The 13,308-nt window shown below is 37.9% G+C and overlaps 1 protein-coding gene across 8 annotated transcripts in view; it reads left to right on the top strand.

Annotated features, from left to right (window-relative positions):
* The window catches only part of sema5ba (sema domain, seven thrombospondin repeats (type 1 and type 1-like), transmembrane domain (TM) and short cytoplasmic domain, (semaphorin) 5Ba), a 210,072-nt gene that overhangs the window by 142,876 nt on the left and 53,888 nt on the right, over positions 1–13,308 (top strand). For all 8 annotated transcript variants that reach the window (XM_011489256.3, XM_078939655.1, XM_020713350.3 and 5 more), the window contains one exon: positions 2,438–2,723. In XM_011489256.3, coding sequence (XP_011487558.1) covers positions 2,438–2,723 — 286 coding nt within the window. The remainder of the gene's footprint in view (positions 1–2,437; positions 2,724–13,308) is intronic.

Raw genomic sequence — 13,308 nt, forward strand, 5'->3', positions numbered from 1 at the left:
CCTCTAAACTTTCCCTGGCTATGAATGTGAGTGCCTGCCTCCAGGGTGTGTACCCTGCCTTCACCCAACAGTAGCTGGGATAGGCTCCAGCAACCCAGTGACCCCCAAAGGAGTTTTTTGTGTTTGGAAAATGGATGGAATGGATACCAACAAAGTTATCAAAACGCATTTTCTTCCTCAAAAATACCAAACTTAACGTTAAGGAAGTAAAAGGATTAAAACCTTTTACAGCTACTGATAATTTAGCTAACATAAGTAAGCAGACGGAACAAAGGCTAAGCTGGTTTTTTTATCTTTAATTCTGACTATTTTAATAAGGAAGTAAATCGTTTACCAACAGAAAACACTGTCTAACTTTAGCTTTTTGGTTAAATCGGTGATCCACAAACTTTAGGAAGATTGAGAAACGGAAGAAAACAAATCCTGAAATAATAATGCAAGCTTTTTCCCCTCACACTAGTCTGCATAACAAACACTTTTGAGCCTCAAAGTAAATATGATCAGATTAATGGTTTCGTTATTTCGGTGTTTAAACTGCGTGCTCAAAGCACTATTCATCTGAATGAAAATCAGGCCTTTCTGAACATGTTGACCCATTTAATGACATTCCCATTAAATCCTGTAATGGACTGGCAACCTGTCTAGGATGCATTCCGTCTTTCACACGTTGACAGCAGTGAATACTCTCCGAAATCCCTTCAATCCTGAAGTTAATCCCTTACAATAATGTTGGATCTAATTCAACTGTTATTTAAAGGTTAAGAACTGCAGTAAATCACACAGGCTATGTGTTTAAGCTGATTATATCAACCATTTTAAACTGTGTTTGCATAGTATACATTTAAAGAGTCTCATACAGAGTCTGCTATTTTAACTTTATTGTTCGACTGTTAATGTCAGTCTATAAGAAGGAATTTACTAGATAGATGCTACCCTTCTGCACCCTGAAAGGAGAGGCATCTTTAACATGGAGCAGCCATCGATGTGCTGCTGTGATCCATTCAGTCTTCAATCATGACACATCATTTGTTGTTGCTCGTTTGAGGTTGAATTCAGCTCACTGTTAGACCTGGCAAGAATCAGATGATTTATTTGGAATATTAGCATGATAAAAAGAAAACAGTACTGAGTGAGCGTGGTTTATCCTTTTGTCATTTTCCCGTGAATTTTTCAAATGTCATTGAAATGTTACGAGCGCCATGAAGATTTTTTTTCTGATACCAGTCATTTGGGGGTCTCTATAGAAATGTCAGCCACGAATGTCTCAATTTATGTTTGCATAACACCCTAAATAGGATTTAAAATGTATTGCTAAACATATTTAAAGAGTTTTTTTTGGGACAGGATATTGTTTTTACAAAAACAATTTACATGAACATTTGTATACAAATGAGGCAAAAACTTCTTTTTTTAACCTTTTTATTTTTTCCAGTATTTTGGGAAAGTATTGTAGGATAATGATTAACAATAAATATTGGTGCATGTGTTAAGCCAGATTTCCACTGATCTGTCTGTGGTGCGTCTCTGTTGCGCTGATACACAAAAATGAAACATTAACCAATCAGAATGTCTACATCGCCTCCGTCATGTCTGTGTCCGCTGCCCGTCTCTCCGCAACACAATTCCTCCAGGTCAATCACTCCTTTACGCAGGAGTTCGATTTCCAGTCCATTGACGCCTTCATTCCGTGACAAAAAGCGGAAGAAATGGGAAACGGGTCCAGGTTTCATTGGACTTTCAAAATAAAACGTTGTTTTATATTTAAGATGATGCGCGTATAGGATCACGCACATTAAGACCATCGCCCGTTTTCGTTATGGACAGTGAAAGTTTCTTTTTGGAAGTACAAAAACATGACATCATTGATGACACAAAACATGGATTTTAGAAGGACTCAATGAGGAAGAAGAGTGCATGGGACCTGATTGGCAAAGCTTTGGTTGTTATTGACACAGATGTGGCAAATCACTCAACTCCTCCAAAAGCCTGAAGGAGGGGGGACAGACCGGAGATGCAAGGAAGACGATGTGAACTAAGTGACGGTCATGAGACGGACTCCCCACCCAATGCAAGGGAGACACAATGCAGACGGACCAGTGTAATTTAGACTTCAATCACCCACTGAAAGCAGCATGGCCCAGCTATTATGCAGATGTGATTTTTTTGTCTTTTATCTTTAGATCATCAAAACTATAGTGTCTTAAAAGCAATTTTCTAAAATCCACCGCAGGGATCTGCAGCTTCCCTGTGTACATGGTTCACACAGAATTCCTGTCCCTCAACAGCTTTGCAACAATAGTTTCCAGCATTACTTTGCTATCAGTAATGAGAAAAGAGGTCAAAGCAACATCTGGAAGACAAATGTTCCAAATCTTTTTTATTTTACTGCAGTAAACATAATGATTCTCTTTTTTTTCTCTCCTCCTCTCGTTCTTAGAGCCCCACTTCATCTCAGCCTACGAAATTGGTCTCTTCACTTTCTTTTTCCTGAGGGAAAACGCAGTGGAGCATGACTGTGGCAAGACAGTCTATTCCCGCGTGGCCCGAGTCTGCAAGAATGACATTGGTGGGCGATTTCTCCTGGAAGACACATGGACCACATTCATGAAGGCGAGGCTCAACTGCTCCCGCTCTGGAGAGATCCCTTTTTACTACAACGAGTTGCAGAGCACCTTCTACCTGCCTGAGCAAGACCTCATCTATGGCATCTTCACCACCAACGTGTGAGTGGACATCTCTCTAATAGGTTTTAATAGGTTCTATAGTAGAAGTAGCATCTTTTATTGTTTTGCTTTGTTTTGATGAACAGTGCAGCCTAAGACATAGATAAACTCAATACTTCCAAGCTACAACTCCCCACCAAGGTCTTGTAAAAAATAAAAAATAAAAAGCCGAGCAGAGTGCCCGAGGGTTTTTTTAGTCAGAAATGTCAGCTACTCTGACTCATGGATCCTCTATCAGACTGAAGCTTCTGTAAATTAGAAGCTATGGCCCAGCTAGGACTGTAACACATCAGCTGTCTGACTAAGCTACGTATTGATAAAACCATGGTGTGTGTGGTGCTGAAGTAGCAAATGGATCTGGAAGTGTACCCTTATCTCCTAATTCCTGCTTTCAGAACAGTGACTTCATTTCAGATTCGATAGGTATAAATGTACGTGTAACAGGTTCATCTCACTTTGAGCAGTGGCATGTGTTGTAACTTAATAATAATACCAGGTTAAGCCTTGAATCAGGTTCATACTTTGCACAAGGTCATTGCTTTAAAAATAAAGTTAAAAGAAAGACAAGAGGATCTTGTTTAACTGTTTTACCCTTGATATTCTGAATATGAGAGGAAAAAAGGTAAAGTACAATATTGAGTAGTGACTAACTTTTTCAAATAGGTAATGAGTAAAGTAAGTTAATTACAATTTTGATCCAGAAGCTAAGTAAAGTAATCAATTACTTTTTAGAATTTATCCAACACCGGCAATAGAGTAATTGAAAATGAATGATAGAATCTGTTCCTGTCACAGTTCTCAAATGATCAGTGTTCATTCAGTAGCATTTATACAACTTATCGTACGCTAATCTTTGTCCTCCACAAAATAAGCTATTTCATTAGAAACTTGACCAAAAACATCTATTTACAGTAAATGTGGATTGGTGCAAATGATGTCACACAAGAAATGAACCCTGCACTGACTGCATTTCACTGTGCTGCCACTTTTATACAACTTTAAATCAATGGACACTGTTTAAAGGGTAAAAAATGTCACTTGTCTGTAATCTCACTTTTTGAACTTTTAAATACAAGACAGAACTATATTGGAACAGCTTTGTTGAGATAACGTCCCTTAAATGCCAGCACACCACTCTGAAAAAGAAACAAATTGCTGGTGATAATCCCTTCTGCTGCAGCATACATGTAGGAGTAGATCCCGCAAACTCTTCTTATTTTACAGCTTCATAAAACCTAACCTTTTCTAAGGAATCGTGTTAAAAAGGATTTCTTTTTACTTCCTGCCAAAGTTTTCTTTTGTTTAATAATAGTAACATTGAAGAAATGGTGTAAATTTGGACCTTCAAGTATAAAGCTTCAAAGCCTCATTGCTTTGATACTGAAAGGCAAAGAGGTGGTCGGGGAGAGGAAAGCATACAGAAGAATCAACCTCTTTAAAGTACCACTACGATCATCTTTTGTTATAATGAATAAAAAAATAATAAAAAATAAAAACCTCTGAGTTGTGCCCCGCCCTCCTTCCTTCCCAGTTGCTGAGAGCGAGAGCTCAGGGCAGAGAGCTTGTTGTCCACCCAGAGTATTTTCTATGTCATGGGTACATTCTATTTTTTTCTTCTGCTCCTAATTCACACAATTTGGAAAAAGAAATACTCTGAAATGCACATTTGTCCTTAAATTTCTTCATATATGTCCTTCTTGATCAGAAAAATTCCACAAGAACATATTCAAAACACCAAAAACAACATTTTCATTGGAGTGGGTCTTCAAAAGAGCAGACGACAATTTAGTTTCATTTGGGCCAGATTTAAACAAAATTTGTCGAACATTTTATGATTCTTACACCTTTAGTTTATCCTTTATTTCCAAAATTGACCCATTTTCTAGAATGATGTTCCTCATTAATGAAAAAACAAGGAAATATTGTAACCTGTACAAAAAGGGAGATAATCTGTCTATAGAAAACAAGTATTTATTTTATGACGTGAATTTCTAATTACCAGTCTATTGAACTTGTGGCTTCCTGGTAGCTGAATTGTGAACCAAATGAGCAAAACAGTTACCAGAAGGATATCAAGTAGAAAAAAAAATGGCACGTCTCCAGGTTTATTTTCTGTTTTAGTTGGGCTTCCTCTTTAGTCGCCCTAGGCAAATACTGGCCTTTGCTTGATAGTAAACTTTGCTGCTGTAAGGGGGATCTGGCATGGTCAAATTGGTGCATCAACAGCATGATATTTGAAAGCAGTGCAGATAAGGCAGTTTTCCACAGCTAAATGTCATTTAAACGGCTCTGGTTAATGAGTCCCTGGCGTTTGTGTTCACAGCAACATTTGCAGTAGTCTGGTGGTAATCAGACATTTCTGATGAACACAGGAACGTTAAAGGTAGACAGAGAAAAGCTTAGTTTATCTGAGCATCCTGCTGTTTTCCAAATGGACCTTTTTTCCCATTTTGTTTTCATTCACTCTAAAAAAAAAATCCGTCCCACAATTTAATGAGGATTGCATGATTGCTTTAAAAGTTATTTATCTACAGGGGGAAGTCGAATAAAAAATGTTCTTGTCGTAAACAATGCCTCTGAGGTGAGGTTGTATTTTGTCTCAGAGCCACAAGGTAATGATTTTCTGAGAAGTGTTTTTTTGTGTTCAAAACCACTCCTGAGAAAAGATTTTATTGAGAATTTGGTAAGAACAAGATGCCAGTTCCTGTTAATTAACAGCAATATAAATCCTGAAGCACTTTTGTTATTATCTGAAAAGGGACTCTTTTTGATTAGTGTTTTGTTCATTAGAATGAGCTCTTCATCTTACAACCTTGATTACTGCCCCGTAAAAGGATGGTAATCTGTTAATTTTATTCATTCATAATTACATTTTTACCTCACAAAGACCATTTTAATTCTTTCAATTTAAGAGAGCTAGATCAATTCTTGGCCATTTTTTATTTCATTAAAGCAAAAACACCCAATACCTCTTGGACTATCTTTATTAATAAAAGAAAATGTCGGATTGATGAGTGGCCGCATTTTTTAACAGCTTCATATTCTCCTCAAGAATGGGGTATTTAAATACATTTTGCTGGCATGAACTCTGAGCCTTTGAGGCATCCAGAAACCTTAAGGTCAAAGATTTTGAATTAATTTTATTCTATGAGGAAAAAAAACAAACACTTTTGTTAAAACACATACATTGACGTATTCCTAAGAAACAGGAAAAAAACAATGAGAATCCTTTACGCGTACGCTGCCCATGTTTTTATATAATATTTTTTTCTAAATGCGCATTTTTTATTAGACGGCTCAAACAACAGCCTGAATGTTAAATATCGGCACAGTGATAGCTACTTAAAAATGACTTAACCATAGAGCAGATAATAAACAGTTGTAAGCGGACGGGCCCCCCTCGCTTCTGACAAGAAAACTAATTAATAAACAAGCAACCCGCAACACTCAACTGCTTTTCATTTAGCTCCCAGGTTTCACCACTTCAGAGGGTTTGAACCTCTGACATTTTCAAACCTACATAGACCATTTTATCAGAGTTGAGAGCCTCCCTGCTGCCACTAATGACCGGTGTGGACGGGTATAGCTCTAAATCAAGCTCAGACTGACTGAGAGTCTTTGTGAGGTTCGATTGAGGAATTTCAAGCACTTTAAAACAGAGAGGATGCCACAATTTGATCTTTAGAGATGTTTGTGCCTTTTAAGTTTGTTTCTGTTGTGTTGCTTATGAGACTGTTCGGTCTTTCTTTCCCTAATAAACATAGAAGACCTTTAATCCTTTAATACCAGAGTTGTGGTTGGCGACACCTAATCAACACACGCTCTTTGACATACTGTAACTCTTCGACCATTTACACGATTAACATGAATCCGCTGATTCTTCTCAAATCAACTTCGGCACTTTTTTCTGCATCAGAAACGGCTGGTTTGCGGTTTTGCTGGTTTTCTAGATACCACAGTTTGAGTAGTCAGTCGCACTACACTCCAGCTTCAAAGCGGGGGGAGGTGGTTCAAAATGTCTCAAATCTATACAATAGAGAACATGCAGGCAATAGGCCTAGAGTAGTTTCCATTAAGGAAAAGGAGAGCCAAAGAAGACTCAGGACGAGTCTGTTTTGTTTCTGTTTTGCTGGGAAGATATCCAGACTAGAAGAACAGTTTATGACGTCACTCTCTGGACAATCGGGGTTGGAACCATAGGCTCAAGGGTTTTTAAATAAGTTATATTGCCACAAAAACTGAATCTTAAGAAAGTAATAGGCCCCTTGTTTGCAAAAAAAGTAATCTTATAAAGAAAGTGTTTCAATTGCAGCATTATCTAGTTGGAAAAAGCATTTCTTAGTGACCAGAATTTTTTACTTGAAATAAGAATTCTTGGTAAGACACCAGAATTTTGGACTTATTTTTAAGGCGCTTGTTTTTTCAAAGCATTGGTTGGGAAATTGACCTTTGTTGTTTGTGGATCTACTATACCCTGATTCAGGAGGAAATGCAGTTTTGTAGTAACAGTGTTGATTAAATAACATTTTTAAAAATGACCTATTCAGCAAGATGCACAATCACAGATGAAGTTAATGTTAATCTAAATTTTTATATATTAATGAAACAATGTAAAGACTTTTTTCCCTTTAACCAACCGTACTGTGGTGCCGAGATAGAGCGGTTGACCTCTGATTGGAAAAATTGCAGGTTCAATTTCTGCTCTGCTTGCCTATGTGTTGAAGTGACCTTGGGCAAGACACTAAACTCCTGGTGGTAATAGTTGGCGCCAGTGTTAGGTAGTGGAGCTGTCATCAGTGTGTGTATGTGTGTGTGTGTGTGCATGGGTGAATGGGATTGTAAAGCGCTTTGGGCCTTCCAAGAAGGTATTAAAGCGCTATAAAAGCATACGCCATTTATCATTTATCCATGATCATAAGATTCCCTTGAACATTATTTTGTTATGCTGAAAATGTACGTGAGATTTTTGTGACAATCCACATCGGTAAAAGTTGTGAGGCTGATGCTGAATGAAGCTAACATCATCTGCATAAAGTATAACTCTGCATCTCTGCATGACAGATGTAATTTGGACTATCAATCCTGACAGGTTTTACCTAAAAATGTAATTTTTCAAAAGATGCTTTAAAATTTGACAAAAACGAAAAACACTCTTATCTGGCTCTAAGCTCTCCCTCAGTCCTAAGCTTTTGAGTACAGACAGAAAATTTCGTAATGCCCTGGCTGAGGTTTTGACCTTTGCTTGTTGCATTAAAAGTGTGTATGTGATCAATAAGTTGGTATTTTGCTGTAATATATGTTTCGTCATGAAAGAAATTGACACCTTCCTCCCCCCTTCTTCCTCCTCACCTGTTAAGCTGCCAATATTTGACATTATCTGGATGCTTTCCAGCACTCATTTTAGGGATCGCTTGAAGGGGTGAAGGAAAAAGTCGAAGCTGGAACAAGTCAAATGTGTTGAGAACCCTGGAGGATAAAGAGAGAGTGTATGACAGAGAAAGGGAAGGAAGATGAGAAGAAGTAATAGGGGAAAAAAACCAATGGGCTTCAAGCCTTTTGTGTGTCTTCCATTGTTTCTTCCGTTTTTTTGTTTTTTTTTGGAAGGAATTCATCTGTCCTCTTTCCAAACTGTTTCCCTCATTGGAGTTGGGTATGTTAATGCAATCACCACAGACACTGTCTCCATCTGTCTGGCTTAAATTGAACAGGATCACAGCTGCTCCCAGGAGTTTGCGGCTGTAAAACAGAAAAGGAAGGCTTGGAATGGAGTTTGTGTTGAACCTCAGTCTTCTTGCAATGTGGGCCAGACGAGTGTCAGTCCTGTAAAGAAACCTTCTCTGTTTTGGTGAGACAGCCTTGTGGGGTTTATTTGCTTACATTTAGGAAACCAACATCAAAAAAGTTTTACAGGAAGAAATTTTGTTGTTATTTCTTTTGTCATTTAACCCTTGTGCTATCTTAGATGAGCCTACCATTACATTGACGTGTTCTCCCTACCATGACAATGGTGGATAAAGGTGGAAAGATTCCATGGACACCAGTGAAGATCACAAAAGAAAAAAGGTTCAGCGCACTTCCAAGTGGATCTAGATGACCCAACTCCCAACGTTAAAGTGCCTAGGATAGCACAAGGGTTAAAGACCCACTCCAATGGAATGTTCTTGTGGCATTTTTCTCATGATGGAGAACAAATATTAGCAAAAATTGAGCTTAAATTTGGGTTTTTGAGCATTTTGCGGTTGGAAAAAGTTTGTAGATGTGATTTAGAATCTACAACAGCGTCAAACGTCATTCTGATGCATCCACTTGTTGTCACATAAATCCATGTACGTCTTTGTTTTCTTGTCTGAGCTGGCATCTGGCTCAAAACTAGATAGCTCCAAGATTGCTCACCATTTTTGGTGCACCAGTAATGTTAGCCTGGGGGTAGCGGAACAGTGTAAACAACGGGATGATGCTGAAGAGAGGGGGCAGGCTTACGCCACACCAATGACCCACAACTCAGAGGTTGATAAAAAATGTACCAGGTTTTTTTAAATTATGGCCAAAAACAGCATAACTATAATTAAAAGACCACTAAGAACACTTTTAGAAAATCAAAAAGATGATCAGAGAGGGACTTTAAAAATAAAGTAAATGAGGAAAGACACTGTTTTTACTTGCTACAAAAATGATCATTTGCATGTAGAACAGGGACACAATCGATCCTTTAGTTGTTTTTGATTTCATTTTTCCCAGCCATGTTTGGCTGATGGAGTAAAAACTAGCCAACAAGTTATTATATTGTGTTAATGTAAAGTACTTTTTCCAGCTTTTAATAGTTAAATGTTTATTATAATGTAATGTAATATTTGAATTTGAAAGTTGAATCAACCTGTTTTATAACAGTTAAGTTGACCCATAAAAATGTATTTTATTTGTGTCATAACAATTATTAGCAACCTAATTTGCTTTTTTCTTTGTGGCTCAATGAGAGTTGGCTTGAGTGGCCTCCTAACGATTCTCCTGAATTCATCAAATGTCCTTTTAATATCAGCCATATTGATATGTAATGTAATGAACTAGTACAAGCATGTCATGTATGGCAGTTTTAGCATTCCATCAGAATGAGTTATCTCCCAATCAGAGAGCTCTGCCAGGTCTTTTAATTAATTCCAGGTCCTCATTGGCAAGGCCCCTCTGTCCTGGGCTCAGAATGCCGGCAAAATTCTCCTGCTGAGGAGTTTAGCCAGCCATCACTAACTAATTATGAGCCTCCTTATCTTTTTCTGTGTGCCCTCAGTGACCCTCCAATTTACCAGTTTTAGAGCATCTTATATGCATCTAAGTGCTGGAGGTTAAAATAAAAGAAGTCACCTATTATTAGGTGATTGATCATTTTGTGTTTTTTGAGGCAAAATATTTAAAAAAACACACAAAATGTTTCCATAGTTTTAAATGAAAAAAATACTTTATAGATTATATTTTACTATTTGTGACATTTAAGGTTAAGTGAGAAAAAAGTCAGCCTTTGCTAGGAGTCTCCTCCATAGGATCATCATATCACGGTTTGTTGTTTTCTGACAACTTTCTGACAAATGAGGTTATCTGAAAGGGGTGAAAACTTAATTTTGAGCACAGATAAGGATCTATTGAACTGCTCAAGTGGTTTTTTTTTGCTGCTGCTAACTTCCACTTTAAATCAGAGGATGGAAAATACGTTAAAGATGAATGAACACTAACATTCGTCCCCACTGACAGAAACAAACACTTCTTTTTTATAACTGATTCACCTCCAGGTAACTGTATAGCAAACACAAGTCACAATAGGTTAGGGATACTGTTATTTCCATGAGTGCTTTTCATAGTTGGTCTTAGTTATGGGTTGATGAAGAAAGGTTCTATTTAATCTCACTAATAAGGAATAAAACATGAAAGAAAAACAATTTTCAACATTCTCATTAGTTTGATATTTATTACCCCAAAAGTGAAGACAATAATATAAATAGACCCAAATAGGAAAAATTGACCATGTCTAAAAGCAGTTCATTTAGCTATTTGCCTCAATGACAGCTTGACAGTGACGTCTCGTGCTCCTCACTAGCCTCATGATGTTCTTTGGAGGTAATGTTTTTCACTCTTCCACAAGTGCTACATGCAGTTCTGCCAGGTAACTTAGGGGTGTGTTCTGATCATCCAGTCTCTGATTCAGCTGGTCTCAAGACGAGCTCTGTGGTGTTCAGGTCAGGGGATATTGCTGGCCGTACCACATCAGACACTGCCAGTTCCTGAAGTCCAGTTGTGATAATTCTGACACAATGTGTTGGAGCATTATCATCCATGAACAGAAAGTTGGGGATGGGGTGGTGGAATTGGGGGATGATTGTTGGATTGGATTGGATTGGTATGAACCTGCAGTAACTGGCTCATCCGCAATAACCAGATGGGTTTTGCAATGACTGCCCAGACTGTTGCAGTTCCTCCACCAAAGCGACTCCTGACAACCATACTGACCTCAACGTATCGTTCACCATCATTTCTGCCCACGGTGACCCAGTAAACAGAACAGCAGAACATTGCTGCATTGTCCCGGTCCCAAGGTTTTGAGTCCACTGCAAACGTTCTCGGTGTCTTGGTATTAGTGGAGTCACCTGAAACGGTCGCCTGGTGTTCAAGTCAAAGCGGTGGAGTGGGTTGTGAATGGTTTGTCTGGAAACCCTTGTACCCCTCCCATCTTGGAAACGGGCCTGCAGCTGTGTAGCATTTGCTAAGCCATGTCTGAATGCAGAGGTCCGTAGGTATTGGCCATCGTTGTGGTCTGTCACTATTGGGACTCTACTCCTGGGTTTTGTCACAGACTCTGCTAGTAATTCTGTGTCTTCATGCAAGTCTCCTGATGGCACTTAAAGACACACCAAGTTCACCTGCAACATCTGACCGACCAGTACCGACCCGAAGGCACACTATTACCAGGTCGTTCTGCTGTTCGTTAGGTGACGTTGTGTATTCATGGCTGTTTGAATGGTTAACTTACTGACAAAATAAGCTTTTTATACACACAACATTAAAATTAGTGTCACATTGAACAGGTTTTTCTTTTAGAATTTCTGGGTTTCAGCCCCAATAAGTAAGGCAGACTGAACACAGTGAGATCATTATGTGGAAAACACCAAATGAAGTCTGTCTATCATCTAAATATAATTGCTTCCCTATCCCGAAAGCAGGGTGTATACTACGTCCAATGAATTATTCACAATATATTTAACTTTAACTTTGTCTTTAACTAGTGTTAAAATAGTGTTTTTATTGTCCTTGGAGCAAATATGATTTGGTTAGCCAACCGAAGGGGAATGTTTTGGATATATTAAACTCAATGAAGCTGGAACAAATAGAGGTGAATGAAATTTTTTTTTATTATAAGATTAAATAGTTTATAAGGACTCGTATAGTTAGTAAATCAGAGAGCACATGGATATCCTGGCATTCTCTTTGGATCCATCAAAAGTACGATCAAATCAAATCAAATCAAATCAAAGTTTATTTGTATAGCACTTTTACAACACAAGGTGCTCAAAGTGCTTTACATGATGAAATTTAAAAATAAAAGGACAAGACAAACAAATATGTGATTAAAAACCGGCACAATGCCAACCTCCCCCCCACACACACACATACACACACACACCCACACACACACACACATATACTCACTCGCTGTTATAAAGACGAAAGGATGCAATGTAGAGACATGGCTTTGTACTGAGGTTGGGGAAACGATGTTTTGGGGACATGTCCACATCAGTGACACCCCACCCAGGTTCACAGAGTCCACTACCACAGGACCCCCCAGATTTAGACAAGGAGCCGGACCTGTGAGATCCCATTGCAGCGACCCCACTCACTGAGAAGGGTCCATCATTGATGTGGAGGATCCCTTGGAGGAAAATAACTGGAATTACAGCTAAAATGTAAAAGGAATAAAATAAAAGATAAAATAAATTTAAAAAAGAAAATAAGTACATAAATAAACCTTAGTAGACATATAAAATGGTAAAAGTGACTAAATACATTAAAATAAATAAATAAATTGATCAAAAAATAGCTATATACACATACACATTATATCAAATTGATAAAAAGAGAATATAAAAATATCCAATACATTCCTAAATTTCAATTAAAAGCAAGATTAAAAAGGGAGGTTTTTAGCCTTCCTTTAAAAACAAAGGAAAAAATGATGCTGACTCTGGGATCAGCTTTGACAGAAGAACAAACAATATGCTGTTCAGCTGTGTGTAACTGACTGCACTTTTGCAGTAATTCTAACATTAAACAATGTTTTCCTCCTACCATGTTGCTGACATCAAATCTTAGTTGAAATGAACTCCAGTTGAAAACTAAAGCTCATAATCTGAATTCAGTTGGTGTTGGAATGTCCCTCATTGTTTTGTTTGATCATCCCAAAGTTATAGTATCTTTCATCATTTTGGATTTTAGCTGCTGTGTTATCCTATAAGGAGAAAATTGATGCATTTACCAAAAACCTTGGAGTCAGTCAGAACATTTCTGTACTTTTTCTGCACTGAGAGATAATGATTAATTTTTA

This window comes from Oryzias latipes, chromosome 21 (assembly GCF_053564925.1).
Source record: "Oryzias latipes strain Hd-rR chromosome 21, Olatipes_Hd-rR_3.1".
NCBI lineage: Eukaryota > Metazoa > Chordata > Actinopteri > Beloniformes > Adrianichthyidae > Oryzias > Oryzias latipes.